At 40.4% G+C, this 22,917-nt stretch overlaps 1 protein-coding gene across 4 annotated transcripts in view; it reads left to right on the top strand.

Annotated features, from left to right (window-relative positions):
- Positions 1-754: 754 nt before the first annotated feature.
- ABCC5 (ATP-binding cassette, sub-family C (CFTR/MRP), member 5) overlaps positions 755-22,917 on the top strand; it is an 81,702-nt gene continuing 59,539 nt past the window's right edge. For 2 of the 4 annotated variants that reach the window (XM_010855676.1, XM_010855680.1), the window contains exons 1-3: positions 755-878; positions 3,755-3,931; positions 21,077-21,234. In XM_010855676.1, coding sequence (XP_010853978.1) covers positions 3,803-3,931; positions 21,077-21,234 — 287 coding nt within the window. In that variant the 5' untranslated portion in view covers positions 755-878; positions 3,755-3,802. The other 2 variants (XM_010855678.1, XM_010855677.1) reach the window with 2 other exon arrangements.

The raw sequence follows: 22,917 nt of genomic DNA, 5'->3' as shown, positions 1-22,917 counted from the left end.
GGAGTGGGTTGCCATTTCCTTCTCCAATGCATGAAAGTGAAAAGTGAAAGTGAAGTTGCTCAGTCGTGTCCGACTCTTAGCGACTAGGTACAGACTACGTAGGCACTAAACACAGTAGTTATTTATGTTATGATCATCTTGAAGGTACAAATGAAACACAAAGAGAAATGAAGTGATCAATCTATTTGGAAACCTCAGTTTCATTTATAAAAAGGGATGAATTGGCATGTCGTTTCTAAGGCTCTTGCCACTCTAAAAACTGTCATCCTGGCGTTTATTTTCTAGAACGTGGGCAGCACAAAAACATGTGATGGACAGTGGGATTAAAGTGAGACAGGTGATAATGCAGGGTCGCGAGCACGCAGTGGTAAACCCTTAAGGGCCACACAGATAAGATGAGGGGCCGGCTGGTCTCCTATAGGCTACGGTGACCTTCACCGTGTTTTCTGATGCATAAACGGCCAAGCATCGCCGTGACCGCCCTGCCTACAAACACTGGGCAGCCAGCCCACAGAGGGCTACTGTCAACCCTCCCGACCACTCACTGGAACACAGGGCCTTGGAGAAGATTCCAGACAGGATCGCAGAAACTCTGCGGAGGACGGTGCAGAGCCTGGAGCGCAATGGAAGGGAGGAGCGGCCTGCATCTCCTCCAGGGCTTCTACAGTGCTTCTGGGAAATATAGTTCTTAGCCGCGAAAGGAGCCTGGGGCTCCAGGAAGCGGGACTACAATTCCCTTCAGTCTTGGAAATTCTTTGTGCAGCACGCCTGCGCAGTCTGGAGGCCAATGCCGCTATAAAGGCTTGTTTTGCTCCAGGGGCTAATGCTCCGGAGCGTGGTCGAGTGGCCGGCGCAGCCGTCCTGGAGCTGGGGCACAGGTAGGTGTCGGTGACTGCCGTACCCCTTCCTTCTCCCTCGGGTTGTCGCGGGGGCCCATCCCCATCCAGTGTGTTTCGGCCCATAGTGGGGGACTGCGATCGAGGATGCGAGCAGTCCGCGGGAATCGGAGAACTGAGAAAAGCGGCCTGGCCTTCCTCTAGTCTCCCGCCGCCTCATTTTCGGGACGCGACCGGGAGGGTTGGAGGTGAGGTCCTCGGAAGGCAGGTAGGGTGGGATGAGTGATCGGGGTGCCGGCTACATTCCCGGCTAACGCCACCAGGTGGTGCTACGCCCGCGGCCCGTGTGTGTGGGTCGCTATCGCCTTTCCAGGCCAGAATTGGCCGTGGGAACGCCCTAAGGCCAGGGGCATCCTAGGGGATGCTGGCCTGAGAGAAGCCCCCCTCTTCAAGGTTGTAGAGAGACGGTTTGGGGCACCCCCGCTTAAGCCGCACAGAGGGGACTGAGCACCCAGCGACCTCAGAAGTCATCGTCTCATTTTGGCTATGGGGTAGATAGAGGTTCGTGACAGAAGCACGCACAGGAAACCCTTGGCAGAGTCCGGAATGGAATCCGGATCTCTTGACAGTCATTAGTGCCCTTTCCCTTTCCACCGCAGAGAGCTGCATGGGGCTTTGTATTTTTCACGTGGGGGTCATTCGGTTTCTGCACAGACATGGGGGAGGCAGGAGGCAGATGGACACAGAAAGGCCTGGCAAAGTTTCAGAAGGTTTTGAAGGAGAAGATGAATAGGTCATTCTGGGGTCTCCAGGGTGAGTCAATGAAAGGTGTGGTAGGCTGGAGACAAGTAGCTTTCAGGGAGGTGGTAAGTACATACCCTTGTAGCTTCAGGTCTTTTTGTGTGGCTGCAGGGCCTGGAACCACATTCCTGAGGTGTTGGAAACCTAAGCAATATTGCAATGAAGGCAATTTGGGAACACCAGTGTGGCTACTTCCAGTCCTTGTAATCCTGTGCAAACTCCTCCCCCCAGGCAGTTTTGACTGCATCATTGTACAGAAGGTCTACACTTAGCACTGAAGGAGAGTCCTGGTTAAAAGAAAGTCTCTGACCAAGAGACCTCTATGGGTTCTCTCACTTTGATTATTCTGCTAAGTGTCATGTACAGCTCTGACTCTGAAGTAAATGAAAATCCCTTCCCTTTCTTCTTCTCTCTTAAAAAAGACTTTTAAACAACTTTAAGGGAGAACAGAAAGAAGAAAAGGGAAATACAAATAGTACCCTCTCCTTCATCCCCAAACTCTGGCCTAGTGATCTTTCCTTAATTGTTTTCTTCAGATTTGGGCCTTGTTTGTTTCCCAGATCTATTGGACTTCTAGCTCTTGGCTGGCCTTCCTGATACTCAGAAGATGGAATCCTCCTTATGTTCAAGGCCAGGAGATAGTAGCTTTGTCCTTGCACAAGGCCTGTCTACTTTCATTGCTCTACCTCTTGGCCCAGGAAATTAAATAAGCAGGAGTGTTAGAGGGAATGGAAAATTGCTCCCCACACCCTTCCAACTTAGAATAACCTGGAACAAAGTGATTGAAAGAAACTGAGGTTACATGAATTCTTAGGCAATTGAGGTGATCCTTGTGGTCTTCCTGACGTGGCATTTGGCATTCTGAGTGAGTTTCTATGGCCTCCTTCCTTTCAAACTTGCTCCCCTCCTCTTGCCTTTTTTCAAAGCAGGACTGATCTTTTCTGCTTTCCAGATAGTTGGCTAGGTTGAGGAACCTTTGGCAGGGAATGTTGGACTTCAGTGATCCCTGTAACAAGCAGGATTATTCTGATCTGCAGCTGCATCCTGACACTGGGGACACTGGCAGATGCCAGATCTGTTTATAGTTTAGGCTTAATGAGGTCCCAGTGACGTGATTGCTGCGCTCTTGGTTGTAAGCCGGTGTTCTTTATGGTGCAGTTTGTCATTGGACAAGGTGACTTTTTTTCTTTGAAAGATAAGTAGTTGAGCAATATCAACTCAGGGTACTGGAGCCAGACCTCTGAAAGGTAAGAAGTCAAGCTTTCTTTTGTGCTGGAAACAAGTCTCTATGGTGGAGATTTAGTCCTTTTTATTTAGAGGATTTGTAAGTTTTCTTGTTTTCTGATACCTTAAAAAATGAATTGTACTTGTCAGAATTATGTCCGCAATGTTGTATTTTTCATTCTCAGTGATTGATAGGAATTTATGGAATTCTAAAGGCAACACAGCTACAGTTCTTTAATTTCTAGTGAGGCTGTTATAAAAAGTGTTTTCCCAGCTTGTATCTGGGAAGCTTTGACCATCTTAGGGTGGAGTATGTATGTGTTTTACTTTTTCTAAAGTAACCAGAATTGATACCAGGTATTGATTAGAGTTAATCAGGCTAACTAGGGTTTAGAACAGCGTTTCAGGTAGATACTAGATAAGACTTAGTAGAACAGGGTGGGGAATTTCTTTTTGCTATTATTTTTTTTATAACAGCTTTGTTGAGATATTTGTATACTATGAAATTCACCTGAGTGTAGAGCTTGGTGTTTGGTTAGTATATTAACAGAATTGTGCAATCATCACCACTAGCTAATTTTAGGACACTGTCCGTAATCCACGGGGAATTTGTTTTTAAAATTCAGGTGTAAAATTTTTTTGGAACAAACTTAAATTGTTTCTGGAAAGCCTTTTTTTTTTTTTTTAAAGACTTATCTAAATGCTCTATGCATTGCAGTTGAACTTAGTTGAGAAAAATAAAATGGTACTTGAAAGATGTTTGAGAATTTATTTTTATAGATATAATGACAGAAAACTTTAATGCTTTTGTCTCTTTCTCCCTATTTTAAAGTACTTTTACTTATTAAGCGCAATTTAGGAAATACCTGTCCTTGATGCATTTTTAATTCCAGGAATTCTCAAGTGGAACCAAGAGTCTGTGAGCCCTCCACTCAGAGAAGATGAAGGACATTGACATAGGAAAAGAATACATCATCCCCAGCCCTGGTTATAGAAATGTGCGGGAGAGAACCAGCAATTCAGGGCAGCACCGAGACCGTGAGGACTCCAAGTACAAGAGAACTCAACCGGTCAGTGTTGCCCTGCCTAATTTCCTCTCCTTATCTGCTTGCTGTGCTAGACCATACCTTCTTTCTTCACAAAATGCATAACTGAAAAGAGGTTTCTTTTTCTTTACTGACTTTAGGTCACTGTTAAGAATTTATTGTTATTTGTGAAAGAGAAGATGTTGGCTCTCAACCTGTCATCTGTTTTTCCCCTTTGAGTTCTCTGAAAAGGTGTTGCTAGAACGAAGACAGTTTATGCAGGGTTGGGGAGGGGAAGGGCTGGGCAGGGAGCAGTGGGAATAGGAACCATTATACTTCAGTCTTGTACTTATAATTGTTCCCTCCCTCTGCCTCTGTTGTCTGCTTTTAAAAGGTGACTGGAGATTCTCATTCAGATTTCAGAGCATGCTTGGAACAATTCTATATTGGTGGAGGATAATCAGTTGAAATTTTCAAGAAAACCTATGAGTGTAAAGGAGTCTTTAGTGAATAATTTCCTCCGAGGGAAATAATGAATATGCATTTTAATCTGGAAGAAACATCTTCATCTGGGGAAAAATTCTTGAATTGCAGAAGTAATAAGAAAGAATGGGGGTTGCTGGGTAGGAAGTTGAGGTTTGTGTTCCTGTATTTGTTCTGTGAAGGCAATGGCACCCCACTCCAGTACTTTTGCCTAGAAAATCCCATGGACAGAGGAGCCTGGAAGGCTGCAGTCCATGGGGTCGCTAGAATCGGACATGACTGAGCGCTTCACTTTCACTTTTCATTTTCATGCATTGGAGAAGGAAATGGCAACCCACTCCAGTGTTTTTGCCTGGAGAATCCCAGGGACGGGAGGCCCGGTGGGCTGCCGTCTATGGGGTCTCACAGAGTCGGGGTCTCACAGAGTCGGACATGACTGAAGCGACACAGCAGCAGCAGCATGGCTCTATAGCTGACACTGGAGTTTCATTAGCCTGACCTTACTTGTCCCTCTTTGCTACGTGAAAGCTGTAGCCTTATTAATCAACATTTTCTCACTGATGGGTATTTTCTGTTTCGACTGTCTGTGGTACAATGCTTTCCTATTCAAGCTTAACTTTGGAAAAACATAGATTCACTGTAATCAGTGTCAAATCCTTAAGGTCCCAGTTCTGTACCGTTTCTGTGTCCTTTTGTTCAGACTTTATGTTAAAACACTTATTGAATATCTTTTGAATGCTTGACATTTAGTATAGCACTTATACTGGAAAAAGTCACAGAGAACGAATGAAGTGGGGATGCTGTCAAGCTGTTAAGTCATCTGTGTCTTAGTGGCTTAGAAATTAAAATAGTATCAATGGTAGAACCTAACTCATGAGATGCCTTGAGTATTAAATGAGCTAATACATATAAAATGCTTAGAATGGTGCCTGCCACGTAGCCTGTGCTCAAAGAATGTTAGCTCTTAGAGCTAGTGCTATGCTAAGTCACTTCAGTCATGTCCGACTCTGTGCGACCCCATAGACGGCAGCCACCAGGCTCTCCCGTCCCTGGGATTCTCCAGGCAAGAACACTGGAGTGGGTTGCCATCTCCTTCTCCAATGCATGAAAGTGAAAAGTGAAAGCGAAGTCGCTCAGTCGCTCAGTCGTGTCTGACTCTTAGCGACCCCATGGATTGCAGCCTACCAGGCTCCTCCATCCATGGGATTTTCCAGGCAAAAGTACTGGAGTGGGGTACTTAGAGCTAGTAGTCTAGGGCATAAGAGGTGTGTAGGAAAGTTCTACATGTCATGCTAAGGAATATTTTACTATGGGCATAGGGGAACTACTGGAAATTATTAAAAGGGTTTTTTTCTCTTAATTTTTTATTTGGAGATGACTGTAGATCCACATGCAGTTGTAAAAATAATACAGAGAGATCCCATGCATACTTCATCTGGCTTCTCCCAGTGGTAACTTCTTGCATCCTATGGTATAAAATCATGACAGGATATTGATTGACAAGGATAACATGCAACCACTTTATTAAGACTTTGCCAGTTTCATGTGCACTTATTTGTGTGTGTTCTATGCAGTTTTTTCACAAGTAGATTTGTATGACCACCATCACAGTCAAGATACAAATCAACTCCACCAAAAGGATGTCTTGTGCTCCCCTTTTATTTTTATTATTTTTTTAATTTAATTTTATTTTTAAACTTTACATAATTGTATTAGTTATGTGCTCCCCTTTTAGAGCCACAGCCTCCTCCCTTGCCCTCTCCCCTAGTCTTTGGCAACCACTCATCTGTTTTCCATCTCTGTGATTTTGTCATTTTAAGAAAGCTGTACCAGTGGGATTATATAGTATGTAACCTTTTGACATTGAATTTTCTCACTCAGCATTATTCCCTTGTGATCCATCTATTTGTTGTGTATCAATTGTATTTTCCATGTTATAGATAGACTACAGTTTGTTTAACCATTCATCTGTTGAAGGAAATGTGGGTTATTTCTAGTTTGTAACTATTATAAACAAAGCTGCTCTGAACATTTGTGTATAGGATTTTTTGTGAATAAACCTTCCATTTCTCTGGGTGAATTCCAGGAGTGTAATTGCTGGGTCATATGGTAAGTGCATGTTTAGTTTTATCAGAAACTTCAGTACTATTTTTTCCAGAGTAACTTTAATTTTACATTCCCACCAGCAATGTGTGAGTCATCCAGTTTCTCTGCATTCTTGCCAGTATTTGATGTTATTAATTTAATTTTAGCCATTCTGATAGGTATGTCTGATATCTCATTGTAATTTTACTTTGCATGACCTAATAGCTAATGCAGTTGAGCTGAGATTTTTAAGACTTCATTTATCTTAGGAAGATTAATTTTCAGGCAGTATATGAAAAATGTGTATGAGAGAGAGAGAGAGACAAAATACAGGGAGCAGCCTGGAGCCTCCTGTGCCAGCCCAGGTGAAAGAGGCCAGGGGTCTGGATCCAAGTCTAATAGTGAAGATGGAGGAGAGGGAGAGACTTAGGGGTATTTCGGGAAGGAGGCAGGGAGACATTGGGGTGCCTGTGGTAAGGCTATTGATGGGCATATGGGGAAAGGAGAAGGAGGTGAGCATGAGTTTACTTTTGAACATGTGGAATTTGCGGTGCATCCAGATAAGGTGATCAGTAGATAGAGTACAGATGCGGAATGGAGCTGGGACAAGTTTCAGAGTCGTTAGTGCATCTGTGTAGATGAAGCCTTAGTGAGCAAGCTTGCCCATGCCTAGCTTGTAAAAGAAGAAGAGATGGAACCTGGAAAGATAGAGCGTGGTCCTGTGACATTTCTGAGGACAGAGGCCCTGTCCATTTAGTTAGAGCAGAACTGACATTCGGGTGTGCAGTGGCAGCAGCAAACTTTTCCTCTGTGGGTAGAGAAGTCACTGTTGTGCCTTGTGTCCTCTAAATTATTAAGTCAGGCACCAGACAGAAAGTTTCCTTCATGTGACTCAGCCTCATCTTGAAGAAACAGGAGGCTGATACCAACCACTTTTGTGAGATCTCAGGAGTCCACATGAATTTAATTTTCATTATCCTTTGATGTTTCCTAAACTTTTAAATATGAGTATTGTTTTCCGTTTTTTTTTTTTAACCATATCCTGTAGCCTCTGAACTTTTTTTGTTTTTAACTTAAACTGTTTCTTTTAATCAACTTTTTTCTTTTTGCTCAGCCTTGACCTAAGGAATAGAATTATAGGTTTATATAACATATTTTTTTACACATGATAAAAGGCATATATAATGATCAAGTGTTTTTAAAAATTCACATAACACCTAGAATGTTCTTGCATATTATCTATCAAAACTCCAGATTTCATAGATACAAATACATCTTCAACTTGTCTCGTATGTTAGCAGTTTGCTAATAGGAAAAAAGCAAAATGACAAATTTCTGGTTCAGCCATGGTATAAAAATGGACAATTTAAGTATCTGGGAAGTGGAATGGCTATAAAAGCATACCATTTACCTTTTTTAAGAATGTAAGTAGATAATTGGGTAGAGATTACAGTTTCGTGTCTTATGATCATAGCCATTGTTTTTGTATTAGTTAGTAGAGATGAAATCTGGGACAAGACCTCCCAGATGCCAGTTCTGCCTATTATTATCCATCAGAAATGAAAAACAGTACCTCCCAAAGTAACAAAAGATAAGGATACATTTGTGGCTCTTAATTGGAAAACAAGATTTTATCCACCACCATTAGCCTTTGATAGGTTCAGTTTAACATGGACACATGAAACTGTCAAACAGAAGTCAGAAGTAAAGCACCAAGTATTAAACGCATTTTAAACAAGTTGGTGATTTTCTTTCTTTCTTTTTTTTTTTTTTTGCTGTCAGCAAAGTTGCAGAGTATATTGTTTGCCCCTTTCCTAATATTATGACCAAATCTTTTGGAATACTCTTTGGGAAAATTGCTCTAATCGTTCACACCTTCAGATATTTGTATCACATCTGCTTAGAGCTAGTTAAAATAATGCATTTTCACACCTTCCTTTTGTTCAAGACTATTGAGGTAAAGCTTGTGGCCACACACAACTTCATGATTTGCAGACAACCTTTAATCCTGAAGTGCTAATAGGGGTGCCTTCTGGTGCTGTTAGTTCTTTGAGCCTAAGTACTAATCTTGGCTGGTGTTAGGCTGGCGTTATTTCAACTAACATGAAGATTTATGTCCAGACCACTCCTTAACACTGTTCCCGTGTCTGAGGCGTGACTCTCTTTTGAGCATAGCTCCTTTTCTTATAATTGCATTCAGATATGTACATGTTGACCACATAACTCTACCAACTCTGGTTGGTTTGTTTTAAGATGTGATATATATTCTTTTTTTTTTTTTTTTTAATTCAGCAAACATTTGAGCACTCTCCAAGATGAACACACAGCCCTGAATGAAGTGTTCTGGTGCACATGATGATAAATTGAGGCTGGCCCTGCCTAACCTCCCTAGAAGCTTCAACTCATAGTCATGTATGTAGATTACTAAAATTTAGATGCTGTGGAATTTAACAAGAAGAAAAGAATTCTTCAGTCTCTCAGATCAGGGAAGATTTCAGGAGGTAGAATTTGGTTGGAGACTTGAAGAACAGGTAGAATTTGGAGAAATGAAGAACATGCCTGGTGGAAGAAAGAGCTGTGGGTAGGACCAACAAGCTGTGGGTAGGCCAACCAAAGAACTGTTGGCTTTGAGCATCAAGTGTGAAGTCATAGATATAAAGGGCTAGATCATGAGTTTCAGATGATGTGTTTTTTTTTTTTTTTTTTGCTAAATCTGCAGTTTATTTTGGTAGGTTTTTTCCTCATTTTAAAAAAGGCCAGTGAGGTTTTTTGTTTGTTTTTCAAACTTTTAATTTTATATTGGAGCATAGCTGATTAATAATGTTATGATAGTTTCAGGTGGACAGCAAGGAGATGATGTGTGTTCTTGAATAACAGGCCAAGGAGTTGGTGTTTTAGTTGCTTCAAATTAAAATTGAAGCAAAAACAAGACAAAACTCTGTGATACTTTTATAAGCTTTTTTTTTTTTTGGTGGTGGTTTTCTCACTGTGCTCAGGCTAAAGCCAAGGGTGACTGTTTTTTTTCCCTAGCATGTCTAATCTAACTAAGAAAGGAGGAAACATGCAAAATAAGGAGTAGTCAACTAAAGTTCATGTGCCTGTACTACTTTACTCTTTTTGTCCCTTCTGTCAAGTGTACCACTAGTGGGATTTGCTTTCTACCCATGTTAGAATATTCTGCCTCTAGGCAAAGTAACAAAGCAAGTATTCACAGAGTCCAGTGACCTTCACCAAGTGTCTCCTTTAGTTCTGTGTCCAGCTGACACTTTAGTCTTGGTTGGAGTACTTGTGATTAGTGAGTGGAAGAACTATTTGGGTGAGCTCAAGTTATATGCTAGAGACAAGGATGTGATTAGTAATCTCTTACCAAGAAATAGGATTCTAGGATATGTTATTATGAAAGAATTATGGTCTCTTACAGAAAATGTGCAAATTATGGAAGATTACAGGAAAAAATAAAATCACCCTTAACACCTCTACCTAGGGACAACTATTGTTGTCATAAAATAGTTTTGTTTAGCACTTTAACAAAATTTGACTCTGAAAGCTCTTCTTTATGGATGAAGGGTATGTGAATTTTTCTATGCCCTTGTGTTTTCAGCGTCAAAAATATTACCTGTGAGTCTCCTTGCTGTTAGGAAGGAGAGCGGGGTGAAGGAGATTAGTATTGCAGTCTCTGCGTTATTTTTCTCTTGATTGGTACTCAGTGACTCAGCATATTTTCTGGACAGTCAGTAATAGGATGAGTAAGAACACCTGCCTCCCTGCCCCCTTTTCCCTGAAGGCATCTATAAAGCTTTATAGAGCTTAGTACGGTATGATACGGTCTCTGGCCTGGTGCCAGATGTTGGTCTCCAATAGCAGCCTGGAGCTCTCTGGTGGGGATGACAACAGTGCTGCCATTGGTGCAGAGCCCGGGTGACTTTCCTGCATGGTGACTGAGTCTAGAGCCCGCAGGTCTCCTGAGGTTGGTCTGCTGCCTTGATCATGAGCTCTTTTACGCCATCTGCAGCGTGGCTGCTGCTTCCTAGCTAGGAAATGCTGCTTAAGGGAAATAAATATAGCTTGTTGGCACGAGTTAAAGAAGCTTTCTGTCAAAGGGAAGAAAAGTATTGGAACTAGCAATGTATTTTTCAAGCAATTTTAAATACTCAAGCCTTTACTTTGTTAAAACTTGGAAGTGACAAATGGTTAATGAAAACTTTTTCAATGAAACCTGGGTTTTGCTTTGAGGTAGCCTTGTACTGGGGCTTCCCAGGTGATGTGTTGGTAAAGAAACTTGCCTGCCAATGCAGGAGATGCAAGAGACATGGGTTCGATCCCTGGTTTGGGAAGATACCCTGGAGAAAGAAATGGCAACCTGCTCCAGTGTTATTGCCTGGAAAATTCCATGGACAGAAGAGCCTAGCAGGCTACAGTCCATGGGGTCACAAAGAGTCAAACGCTACTGAGCATGCATACGCAGCCTTGTGCTAATGCTTTCTAAAATGTCTCACCATTCTGTCCCTCACTTTCTCGTAATCAAAAATTAAAAAGGCCAATGCCAGGAACAGGGAACAGGGCCTCTGTAAGTCTTTACAATAGTTGAACCTCTCAGTATCAAAGTTACAGACTAATATGAAGATAATTTGGTGCACAAAAGTCCACTAATTAGTAGAATTAATCTTATTAAGTCGATCCCTTCCCTCCTTACCCCCCTTTTTGTGAGTTAACCTATTTAGATAATTAGATGCCATATTTTTTTAATTATTTAAGATTATTTTCTAAATTAGCTGTTCAAAGAATCAACTCTTATTAGATATCAAATAACAATTTCTGTTGACTAAAGCAGGTATGATGTTAAGCAGTTACTTAGTTTCCTTAAATGTATTCTCACAGTGGAAAAATAGGCAAACTGCCCAAATATTCACCTTTACTTTGCATCTCACCATTGTCAGCGCTTCCAGCCTGCTCTGCAGTACAGGTCACATAATGGACCCACTGATGTCTTCTCTGAGGCATTTAACACAGGCACACACAGTACTGGGCACTGAAGGGAGTTTCATTTACAAATTATATTTTGGCTTTTTTTTTTTTTTAAGCTAAAGCCTGAAAGTCTTCAAGGGATTTTGTCAAATGTAAAATACCAACATTTTGTTATCTACACTGGTGGCTCTCAGTTTAGGCTGCATGTTAAAATCACTTGAAGAATGTTAAAAAAAGATACTAATACTCCAAACAAATTAAACCGGTCTCTGGGGTCACGCTCAGGCAGTCAGTGCTTTTTAAAGCTGCCCTGGTGATCCTAATGTGTCACCAGCGCTGAGAACCTCTTCCCTAGATCTCACGGGATCGTCTCTTCTATCCCCTCAACCAGTGGGGCTCCAAGTGTTTCCCTTTTCTTCTTCTGAGATTTATTTTCAGTTTATCCTTTGAAACCTTATCATTGTAATAACAAAGTTAATCTCATCCCCCAATGTAATAGGAACTTGGGAAAAGTTTCTTGGAATTTAGCTTATGAAACAACTGAAAGCCCTCCAGTTTTTCTCCTGATTCTGGGGTAATGCTAGATTATGAGGTACGGAAAAATACCTGTGTTACCGTGATGGTAATAAGGTATATCCACTGGTTTTACGTATTTACACTTGTGGATTGTATTAATAGCAGATCCTGGACATTAGGGTAACTCAGCCTAGTTACAAATGACTGAGCTGGGGTACAAATTAATCCATAGCCACTGAGCAATAAGGCTGAGGTTAGCAGGTTCCCCAACTCTGACTAGTGAGCCATTTCTAATATATTATGCTTCCTTCCTGTGAAGGTTGCATTCTGAAATTTTGCTGTCCCTCTAGACTGAAGTGGCCACTCTCTGGAATTTCTTTAGGGAAATGCTTGAGATGATCAGGATCTTGTTAATCACACATTGGAATAAGAAAGTGCTGAGATTTGGGGGAATTGTCCTTTGCGGTGTTAACTTATTGAGGAGAGGGAGGATGGGGAAGCCTGAAGTCAGATGTTCTTGGAAGGGCATCAGCTTTTTTCATTTCTTTTTAAATTTAAAATAAAACGTAACTTTCTCTTTAATCTTGAACATTTTGAGTCTCTTTGAAAACTGTATCTTTGTAACAGCTTCCCTTAAAAGTTTGTCTTTCTAAATGTTTATAGTAAAGGCAGCTGCAGGAATGGGACACCTACAGAAAAGCTTTTACTTGAGCCAGAAGAGTTTGTAAGAAGAGGCTATCCATTCTGTATTTTTGTTAATATCTTGTGAATTGAGGAGAAGAATATGCCCTAGGCTCTTGAGGCAAGTCCATTCTGATTGTGCCCTGAGGGCCGCTTTCTTTGTAACCTTTAATCCCCTTGGAAGCTGAGAGGCGCACCTGGTTGGTTCCTCAGCCCCTGGGCTTCGTTCAGAAGGCTGCCCTGCTGTTTGCTTTGAGGAAGGGATTGTTCAGCCTGAGGAATGACCATCGGTCCTTGGTATCCTGTCCCAGGCGTCTCTGGGCAGGCGGAAGCCCGAGGTTGCCCTGTCAGCAGACATTCCACTCTGGCAGCCTGTTAAAATGAGATGAACAAACTAGATAAGCAGAAGCCCTGTGGTGTAACAGTGAGCCTGTTATCACAGCCCTGGGGATGGTCTTGGAGCACAGAGGAGGGAGGGTCCCTGTGCAAATATCTCTGTTTGCTTATGGATCGAAAGTTCCTTGCTTTCCTCACCGGACGGGCATAGAAATGGCTCTGTGTTTCCCTGACCTTTATTTGAACAGTGGCTGAATCTAAATTTCACTGTCCCCTTTCGGTTCCCCAGCATCCTCACCCTGCTCCACCTCAGAGTCTCCTAGCCAGAGTCCTCAGGAAGATACAAACAGCAGCAGTAATTTCTTTGTTGAATGTTTTCTCAACTCCTGGACCAATCAGTATTTTTCCCTTTGGAATGAATCAGCTGCTGTTGGACGCCTTCTGTGGCTGCGTCCTCTGTCCATGGAGAGCCCTTCAGTCTGCAAAGCTCTTTAGGAGAAATACAGAAAAAATAGTGCATCTCAGGAGAAGCCTTAAGAAGTTACTTCTAAAATTGACTTAAAGCATTGTAATATAAAAAACAAATAGGCCATAAAACACATTTCCCTAGGTCAGCATACACCGAATACTAGCCTGTGAGCCAAGTTTAACTCTCTTGGACTACCTTAGCGCTACTGACATTTGGGGGCTAAATCCTTCTTTGTTGTGGGGGCCTGTCCTGTGCATGGTTGGCTGTTCGGCAGCATCTCTGGCCTCTACCCACTGAATGAACAGTTATGACCAAAATGTCTGCAAACATTACCAGATGTCTCCTGGGCAAGCAAAAATCCTCAATTGAAGACTACTAGGCTATACTGGACTGTGAAGAAGGCTGAGCACCAAAGAATTGATGCTTTTGAACTGTGGTGTTGGAGAAGACTCTTGAGAGTCCCTTGGACTGCAAGGAGATCCAACCAGTCCATTCTGAAGGAGATCAGTCCTGGGATTTCTTTGGAAGGAATGATGCTAAAGCTGAAACTCCAGTACTTTGGCCACCTCATGCAAAGAGTTGACTCATTGGAAAAGACTCTGATGCTGGGAGGGATTGGGGGCAGGAGGAGAAGGGGATGACAGAGGATGAGATGGCTGGATGGCATCACTGACTTGATGGACGTGAGTCTGGGTGAACTCCAGGAGTTGGTGATGGACAGGGAGGCCTGGCGTGCTGCAATTCATGGGGTCGCAAAGAGTCGGACATGATTGAGTGACTGATCTGATCTGAGGCTATACTATCTAACACTGTAGCTGCCAGCCAAAGGCAGCTGTTGGGCCTTGGAAATGTGGAAAGTCCAAATTGAGATCTGCCATATAGAACACACGCACCAGGTGTCAAAGACTTAGAACCAAAAAAGAATATACCTTATAATTTTTTATCGATTACATGTTTAAAAGATACTATTTTGTATATATTGGGTTAAAGTATATTCTTATGGTTAATTTCACCTGTTTCTCTTCCCTTTTTAGTGTGGCTACTAAAAACATTTAAATTACATTTGTGTCTTATATTTTTTTCTGTTGGACAACATTGCACTGGAGTGTCAATCTACTGTGGTTTAACCATTAATCTTCTTATTAAGCATCTAGTCCCCTGTATACCATGGGTTTAAATTATGTCTTTTCTTGGGGAGAATTTTCTTTCTACAGTAATATTATGGAGACAGAGCATGTCTAAAGTGTTACATGTGACCAGTTTGTTTCCCTGACTACCTGCCAGCAATCACTAAAAATCCAGTCAAGGTTCAGATGTATGTTTTTCTTATGTTTCCCTCTTTGTTCGCTTGGATTTTATCTCTATTTCTACTGATATTAAGGTATGTATAATTGTATCTTAAAATTTAAGTTTAATTTCTTGCTTGGTGACATTGAATTTAGAGGCTGAGAGATGGACACTTTTGAATCAATTTAGTAGACTATTCTGGATTTTGAACTTTTATAAATACTAGACTATAACTTGCATGAAAGCAGTGATTTTGAGCTGTGAGTCTGTTTTTTCCCTCCTGTTTCCACACCCAGAGCTGTGCCTGGTGTGTTGTAGGTCCCTCAATAAATACTGAATGAATGGATAAAACATATGTTTTTCAGTAAAAGCTGACTGTTCAAAATATTATGTTAGTTATCTGGTCACTTTTTTAGTTGTATTCTCCTTTTTCTTGTGCTAATTTCATTACACAGAAAGTTTTCCTTTTTATATTCAAGCCATCCATTTTGCCTTCGGTAAGTTTCTGACTTTGGAGGCAGATGGAGACTATTTTCCTTCCATCATTGTGCTAAAATGCTATTTAATTCTCTTCTGTTTATTTCACCATTTTAATGTAACTTTGAGGGTTAATCCCAGATGGATTAATGTATGATATGAAACATGAGTCTCAGTTCATCTCCAGTCTGTTTTTTATTTGTCCCAATGATATCCACTGAATCATATTTCCCTACCCTGTTATGTTATTTATGTGTTCATATAGCAAGCCTATATAGCTTGAATATATAGAGTCAGTTTTCTTGGTTCATTTCCATTTTTAATTCAGTCAGTCTTAGAATGTTGATAACTTGCTTTACAGAAAGTTAATATAGTAGAATATATTTGTTTTTACTTTAAATATACATTTTTTTTCCCCTCGACTTGCTTGGCCAGGTAAACTTTTTTGGAAAGCCTAGAAAGAAAGAGAAGTTAGGCATCCAGCCAGACACAATTAGACATTTGTGACATCTTTGCAGTTACTAGCAGGTGATATAAATATGCTTTTACTTTATTTTAAAATATCAGTCTGTAATGTATTCATCTGTTAGCATCTACTCATCTTTGGTTGAAAAACCACCTGGAAGTGCACTTTTGCGATTAAGTAAACTCATCTGTTTATAGTCTAGTGTTTGTGATTTTGACTTTGGAAAGTACTATTTGCTTATAATGAGGTTAATTTGGAGAGTCAGAGTTTATTTTAATCTAATACTTACCCTGGGGAAGAGAGGAGAGCTGGCTGTCTATAAAGATCTTATACAGTAATGATTTATTTGCTTGTTTTTTCTTTGAAAGGCACATAGCTTAGTAATTAAGAGCCTCAACTCTGGAGCCTGGATTCAATCTCTGCTTTTTAAAGATCTCTTCAAATCTCTGTTGTTACTTCACAGTTTCCTCAGCTGTAAGACAGGGGAATGAGAGTGTCTACCTCATAGGGTAATTGTGAGAATTATAAGAAGTTAGTATCTGTAAAACATTTAAAACAATGCCTGGCACACAGTAAATGCTTTATTGGTTTGTTATAAGTTCGTTTGTCCACATTTTCCCATCACCTTCAAGTAAGCAGTTATACTAGTCAAGAGATCTGGCTGCAGACAAAGAAGGCTGTCCTAACTTCCTGTATTTCTTGCTAATGTCCCAGAGTAGATGGGACAAAGGCAGCCTTGGGTTGACAAAATAGAACTGAAAGTACTAAAGCTAATAGAAGTTCTCTTTTGCAATATCACTGGAATGCACATTTTATAATGAGTAATTAAGCAAACTGGATATATGTCTAGTTGCTGGGAGCTATACTTTTTAATCCTATAATCCCACTGGTGGAATTTATCCTAAATAATCCAGAAAGAGAAAAATAAACTACAATTGTTTATTACACGATTAATAATACACAGAAGATTAGAAGTGTATTGGTTAAGAAGATTTCTTAGTGGTATATCATGTAGCTTTAAATGATGATAATGCAGACTGTGGAGCAATATTGAGATATTCTAGTTGACATTTGAATAATAGGTGCCAGGCCCTGTACTGAGCCAGGGACCAAGGATACAAACAAGAGTTAGTCAGCCTGCCCTCCAGGAGCTCTTCTCTTGCCAGAAGCATCCCACTGCAGTGGCGTAGTACAGGGAAGACATAGGAAGGAGGAAGTGAATTCCCTAATCTTGAAACAATTAGGCAAAGCTAAAGGAAAGAGGAATGGTTGAGATAGTCCATAAGATTTATCAGGTGGATCAGTTGGTGTGTAATTAATATGTATTAAATGTTTGTTTAATACTTATACCCAATATTTTGCTAAACACTTTTCATTATCCCATTCATTCTTCTCAATACTTTGTGGTCTTCCCTGGTGCCTCAGCTGGTAAAGAATCCGCCTGCAATGCAGGAGACCTGGGTTCGGTCACTGGGTTGGGAAGATCCCCTGGAGAAGGAAGGGAAAGGCTACCCACTCCAGTATTCTGGGCTGGAGAATTCCATGGACTCTATAGTCCATGGGATTGCAAAGAGTCAGACATAACTAAGCCATTTTCACTTTAATTCATTCTTTTCAACACTTTGTGGTAGGTGCATGTACCATTGTAAAAATGAGTAAGTTGAAGCTTAAAGTGACTTGGTAATATGCAGAAAGTTGGTGGCAGAATCAGCCTGTGAGCCCATATCTTATCTTCTAAAATCCACGTGCAGGGACTTCCCTGGTGGCACAGTAGATAAAACCCCCCTGCCAATGCAGGGGACACGGGTTCAATCCCTGGTTCAGGAAGGTTCCCATGCCACGGAGCAACTAAGCCCATGCTCTCTAGGACCCTCAGGCCACAACTCCTGAGCCTGTGTGCTGCCACTACTGAAGCTTGCATGCCCTAGAGCCCGTACTCCACAACAGGAGAAGCCACCACAATGAGAAGCCCTCGCACTGCAATGGAGAGTAGCCCTCGCTCGCATCAACTAGAGAAAGCCCACATGCAGCAATGAAGACCCAGCATAGCCAAAAATAAATATATAAACTAAATTATAAAAATAAGAAAATAAAATCCGTATGCAAAACCACTATACTTCACAGAGGCCTCCAACTATGGGAAAATCCCACAGTGGCCTAAGGAATATAAATACTTTAAGATCATAGAGAGTATAGTTTTATTGGAGTAAGGGGGTTTTGTGTTGATTTTCTTGATAGTGTTATTTTATCATTCAAGAATTCTTGCCAGGAGCTAAACACCTGCTACTTATTGTTTTGAGAGTCCTGTCTTTGAAGGAGCTGGGGGCAAGTATGTAGCAGGACTTGAAACAGGATTCTGCATGGATCCTATCATCTCCAACAAATATTTCACTGTTGTCATCTAGGCAGTGAGTAGGATACGGCAACAAGATTGACAGTTTGAGAAGCAGTTTAGGAAAGAATAGCAAAAATATGATGTGACTTATTAAGTGGGTTGCTTAGAATGGTAATTTTCAATTGTCTTAGATCAACAGTATTGACTTTTCCATACCCATATGGTGGTCATTCCTACTCCATGTGTTATTATTATATGAAAATATGAATATTAATTCAGCCACTTTTTCAACTACTTTTATGGGGTTTTTCTTTGTCAGAATAAAATTATACTGAATGCCTTGTATGAAAATCAAAAACAGTACAAGAGCCCTCAGTCTCTGATACATCACAGGCATTTTCTCATGCTGGTGTAGTACTCATGATATGCCTGGGCGAGTGAAACCTTGCCTGCCTGCTCTCATCTGAGTGTTTTTAGAGAACCTTTGAATTTCACATTCTCCACTATGGGAAGGAACTACCCAGAAGGTGGTAGAACATGACACCATGCATATAGTCAAAGGAACAAAACTCATGCATTAAGATCGATTTTTGTTTATTGTTATCATTAAGTCCATTCACTTTTCTTTTCATAGGTTTTGATGAAACTAGGCATTTTAGAGATGAATAAAATGAAATCAGTGTACTATAAAGATAGAAATTGGAATGCTTTTATTCCCAGTATCTAGGACAGTTTTGTATATAGGTGCTCTGTAAGTTATTTGTTGAAAGAATGAATTAAATAAGATGTTAAGATTTTAGTTTTCTCTTAATGCTACTATGCCATTCTTATATAAGAATGCTAATGGATGGCATACCAAGTCTTCCTTTTTTAAAAATAACATAAGCTTTGATACTTCTTTCTTTCTTTATTTATTGGTCATGCCATGTGGCATGTGGGATCTTAGTTCCCCCACCAGGGATCAAACCTGTGCCCCCTGCAGTGGAAGCTTGGAGTCCTAACCACTGGACAGCCAGGAAATTCCCCCCAAGTTTTCCTTTTCTGATGCCATACTGTCCAAAGATGTTTATAAAACTCTCCTAACTCTTGAACTTGGTTCTCCTAGAAAGACAAAAGATCTAGAACAGCTAAACCAGTTTTGTAAAGGAAGAATAATAAAGTTGGAGATAGCACACTGTGCTATTGTGAGACTTACTAAATAGCTGCCTCTTAATATTTGAGTTGCTTCTCTTCTGTGTGTAAAAGAGGTAGAGTGTGAAAATAGAGACTTCACTTTGTATAAGGCCCAGTGTGTTAGGTGCTACACCACTTAACTTTTTTTTTATCCGAGAGTTTATTCTTTCTTGCTAGTTTACAATAATTGCTAGAAATATTTGTGAGAATGTCAGAAAAGAATAAGGTTCTTATAAACCCTTTCATGAGGAAAAGAATGGTTCTGCTTCTGTAACAGTAACTGCGGAAGTCACTTTGGGTCGACAAACAACAAGGTTCTATGGTATAGGACAGGGAACTATATTCCGTATCCTGTGATAAACCATAATGGAAAAGAATATGAGGAAGAATGTGTGTGTGTGACCCTGTGATCCCACTCTGTATGGGGATCTGTGTGACTCTATGATCCGTGACGGATCTATATATCCGTGTATATATGTATAAACATATATACAATAAAATATTACTCAGCCATTGAAAAGAATGAAATAGTGCCATTTGCAGCAACATGGATGGACCTAGAGATTATCATACTGAGTGAATTAAGTCATAGGGAGAAGGAGAAATATCATATGACATCCCTTATATGTGGAATCTACAATGAAATGATACAAATGAACTTATAAAACAGAAACAGACTCACAGACCTCCAGAACGAGCTTATGGTTGCTGGAGGGGGAAGAGGGAGTTAGGGACTTTGAGATAGACATGTACACACTGCTAAAATGAATAGCAAACAGGGACCTACTGTATAGCACATAGAACTCTGCTCAGTGGTTAATGTGGCAGCCTGGATGGGAGGGGGATTTGGGGAAGAATGGATACATGTGTATGTATGGCTGAGTCCCTTCTCTACTCACCCGAAACTATCACAACATTGTTTGTTAATCAGCTATATACCCCAATACAAAAGTTTTTTAAAAAGAATGTGTATGCATAACTGAATCATTTTGCTCTACTGTAAAAATTAATGCACGACTATGAATTAACTACACTTCAATAAAATTTTTAAAAAAGTAATTTTGGGTTACTTTTAGAATAAATAGGCATAGATGTGTCCAGGTTTTTGGCCCACCCTCTTCTGCCATAGTCAGAGTTTGAATTACATGCATTTTTATTAATATGATTAATTGGTATTTATAAACTTTGTATTTCTACCCATGAGACCCTCTGCTTGTGGAAGTCTGGATAGGAGCTCTTTAGCTGGGCAGCCAGGGTGAGAGCCCCAGTTCTGCACTCCTTGTTGCTAACAAGAGAGAGAGTGGGGAAACATGTGTGCATTCTGGCTTTTTCTGCCTGACAGAACTATTTAATGGTGAGGGGTGTTGATTGTTAACTTTTTGTCATAGAAAATAGGCAATAGAATTTGCAGTTAGTAGTGAAATAATTGACTCTCAGTCTGTATTGGGAAATGAAAGATAAAACATTTTGATGATAAAAATATAAATTTTAAAACATACAACACAATGAGTGAATCCTAATATAAACTGTGGATTTCAGTTAGTGATAACATATCGGTCTTGGGCCATCACTTGTGGCAAATGTAGTGCACTCATGCAAGATGTTAATTATGGAGGAGAAGAGGGTAGGTGAGGAGGTCTATGGGAACTCAGTACTTTCTGCTCAGTTTTTCTGAAAGTGCTCAAATAATAATCATAAATGAAGTCTATTAGTGTAGAAGTTTTAAGTATCCGGTTGAATGTTCCTTAGTGAGTTCGTATCACACAAGTGAGTGTTTAACCTCCTGACCCTTGGGATTTCCTGGGTGAGATGACTCAGGTTTGCAGTTTGAGCTGTTGTGTCAGTAGATTTGGTCCTCTCTGATTCTCTCATGTTCATTAACTGTGCTTTGCCTTTTCTCCCTCTCTGTTGAAACAGTTGGATTGCCAGGATGCCTTGGAAACAGCAGCCCGAGCTGAAGGCCTTTCCCTGGACCCCTCCATGCATTCTCAGCTCAGAATCCTGGATGAGGAACATCCCAAGGGAAAGTACCACCATAGCTTAAGTGTTCTGAAGCCCATCCGGACCACTTCCAAGTAAGAGCTTCTGCTACTTAATGGCTTGTCTGTGAAGCACCAGAAAAATTGGGGCTAAGATTATTTGGGGAAATTTGAGTTTAGTCATCAGTATCAGTTCAGTTGCTCAGTCATGTCCAACCTTTTGCGACCCCATGGACTGCAGCATGCCAGGCTTCCCTGTCTATCACCAACTCCCGGAGCTTACTTAAACTCATGTCCATCAAGTCAGTGATGACATCTAACCATCTCATCATCTGTTGCCCCTTCTCCTCCTGCCTTCAATCTTTCCCAGCATCAGGATCTTTTCCAATGAGTCAGTTCTTCACATCAGGTGGCCAAAGTATTGGAGCTTCAGCTTCAGCATCAGTCCTTCTAATGAATATTGAGGATTGATTTCCTTTAGGACTGAATGGTTTGATCTCCTTGCAGTCCAAGGGACTCTCAAGAGTCTTCAACACCATAGTTCAAAAGCATCAGTTCTTTGGTGCTCAGCTCTCATATCCATACATGACCACAGGAAAAACCATAGCCTTGACTAGACGAACCTTTGTTGGCAAAGTAATGTCTCTGCTTTTTAATACGCTGTCTAGGTTGGTCAGGGAACTCCACTCAACATTCTGTAATGACCTATGTGGGAAAATTAGCTTTAAAAGAATATATGTATAACTGATTCACTTTGCTGTATACCTGAAACTAACACAACATTGCAAATCAACTATACTCCAATAAAATTAAAAAAAAAAATACCAATTCATCATATGAAGTATTTGTGCATTCCCTCTTTTTCTTTTCCTTGACAAGTCATTACAGAGAATTACATGTTTAATTAGCATTTTCATAAAATCAGGGTTTTTGCAGCTCATGATTTTTTATTGCTTATATGTTTTCTAATTCATTAAGTTTTACTTTTATTTTCCTCCTTCTTTCAGTTCATTCTTCTTTTCCTCGTAGCTTCTTTATATATTAGACTCTCTTTTTCTTGAGTTCAAGCATTAGAGTATATTAATTTTGACACAAATAGTGATTTAGCAGCATGTTTAGATGTATGCTCTTTTCATTATAATTTAGGGCTTTTTTTCAAATTTCCAGTGTGATTTTTTTTGTGTTTCATGAGACATTTTTAAAAATTATTTTAAATTTCTAGTGTTCAGGGGAATTTTTAGCAGTCTCTTAGTGATTATTTTCAAACTTATTTGCACTGTGGTCTAATGTTACTAATTGAGTTTCTCAGTAATTTGTTTTCTGCTTGCTCTATCAATTACTAGAAAGAGTATTTAAAGTTTATTATCCCTATTAGTTATCTATTTTTATGTAGTAAAATTGGAGTGTATCTATCACTCCCTATCTCCCAATCTATCCCTCTCCCCCCACTTCAGTTCAGTTCAGTTCAGTCACTCAGATATGCAGATGACACCACCCTTATGGCAGAAAGTGAAGAGGAACTCAAAAGCCTCTTGATGAAAGTGAAAGTGGAGAGTGAAAAAGTTGGCTTAAAGCTTAACATCCAGAAAACGAAGATCATGACATCCAGTCCCATCACCTTGTGGGAAATAGATGGGGAAACAGTGTCAGACTTTATTTTTCTGGGCTCCAAAATCACTGCAGATGGTGACTGCAGCCATGAAATTAAAAGACGCTTACTCCTTGGAAGGAAAGTTATGACCAACCTAGATAGCATATTCAAAAGCAGAGACATTACTT

Source organism: Bison bison, unplaced genomic scaffold (genome assembly GCF_000754665.1).
Source record: "Bison bison bison isolate TAMUID 2011002044 unplaced genomic scaffold, Bison_UMD1.0 scf7180017864367, whole genome shotgun sequence".
Lineage (NCBI taxonomy): Eukaryota > Metazoa > Chordata > Mammalia > Artiodactyla > Bovidae > Bison > Bison bison.
The sequence above is the reverse complement of the archived record's forward strand: the minus strand, read 5'-3'. Positions and strand labels throughout refer to the sequence as shown.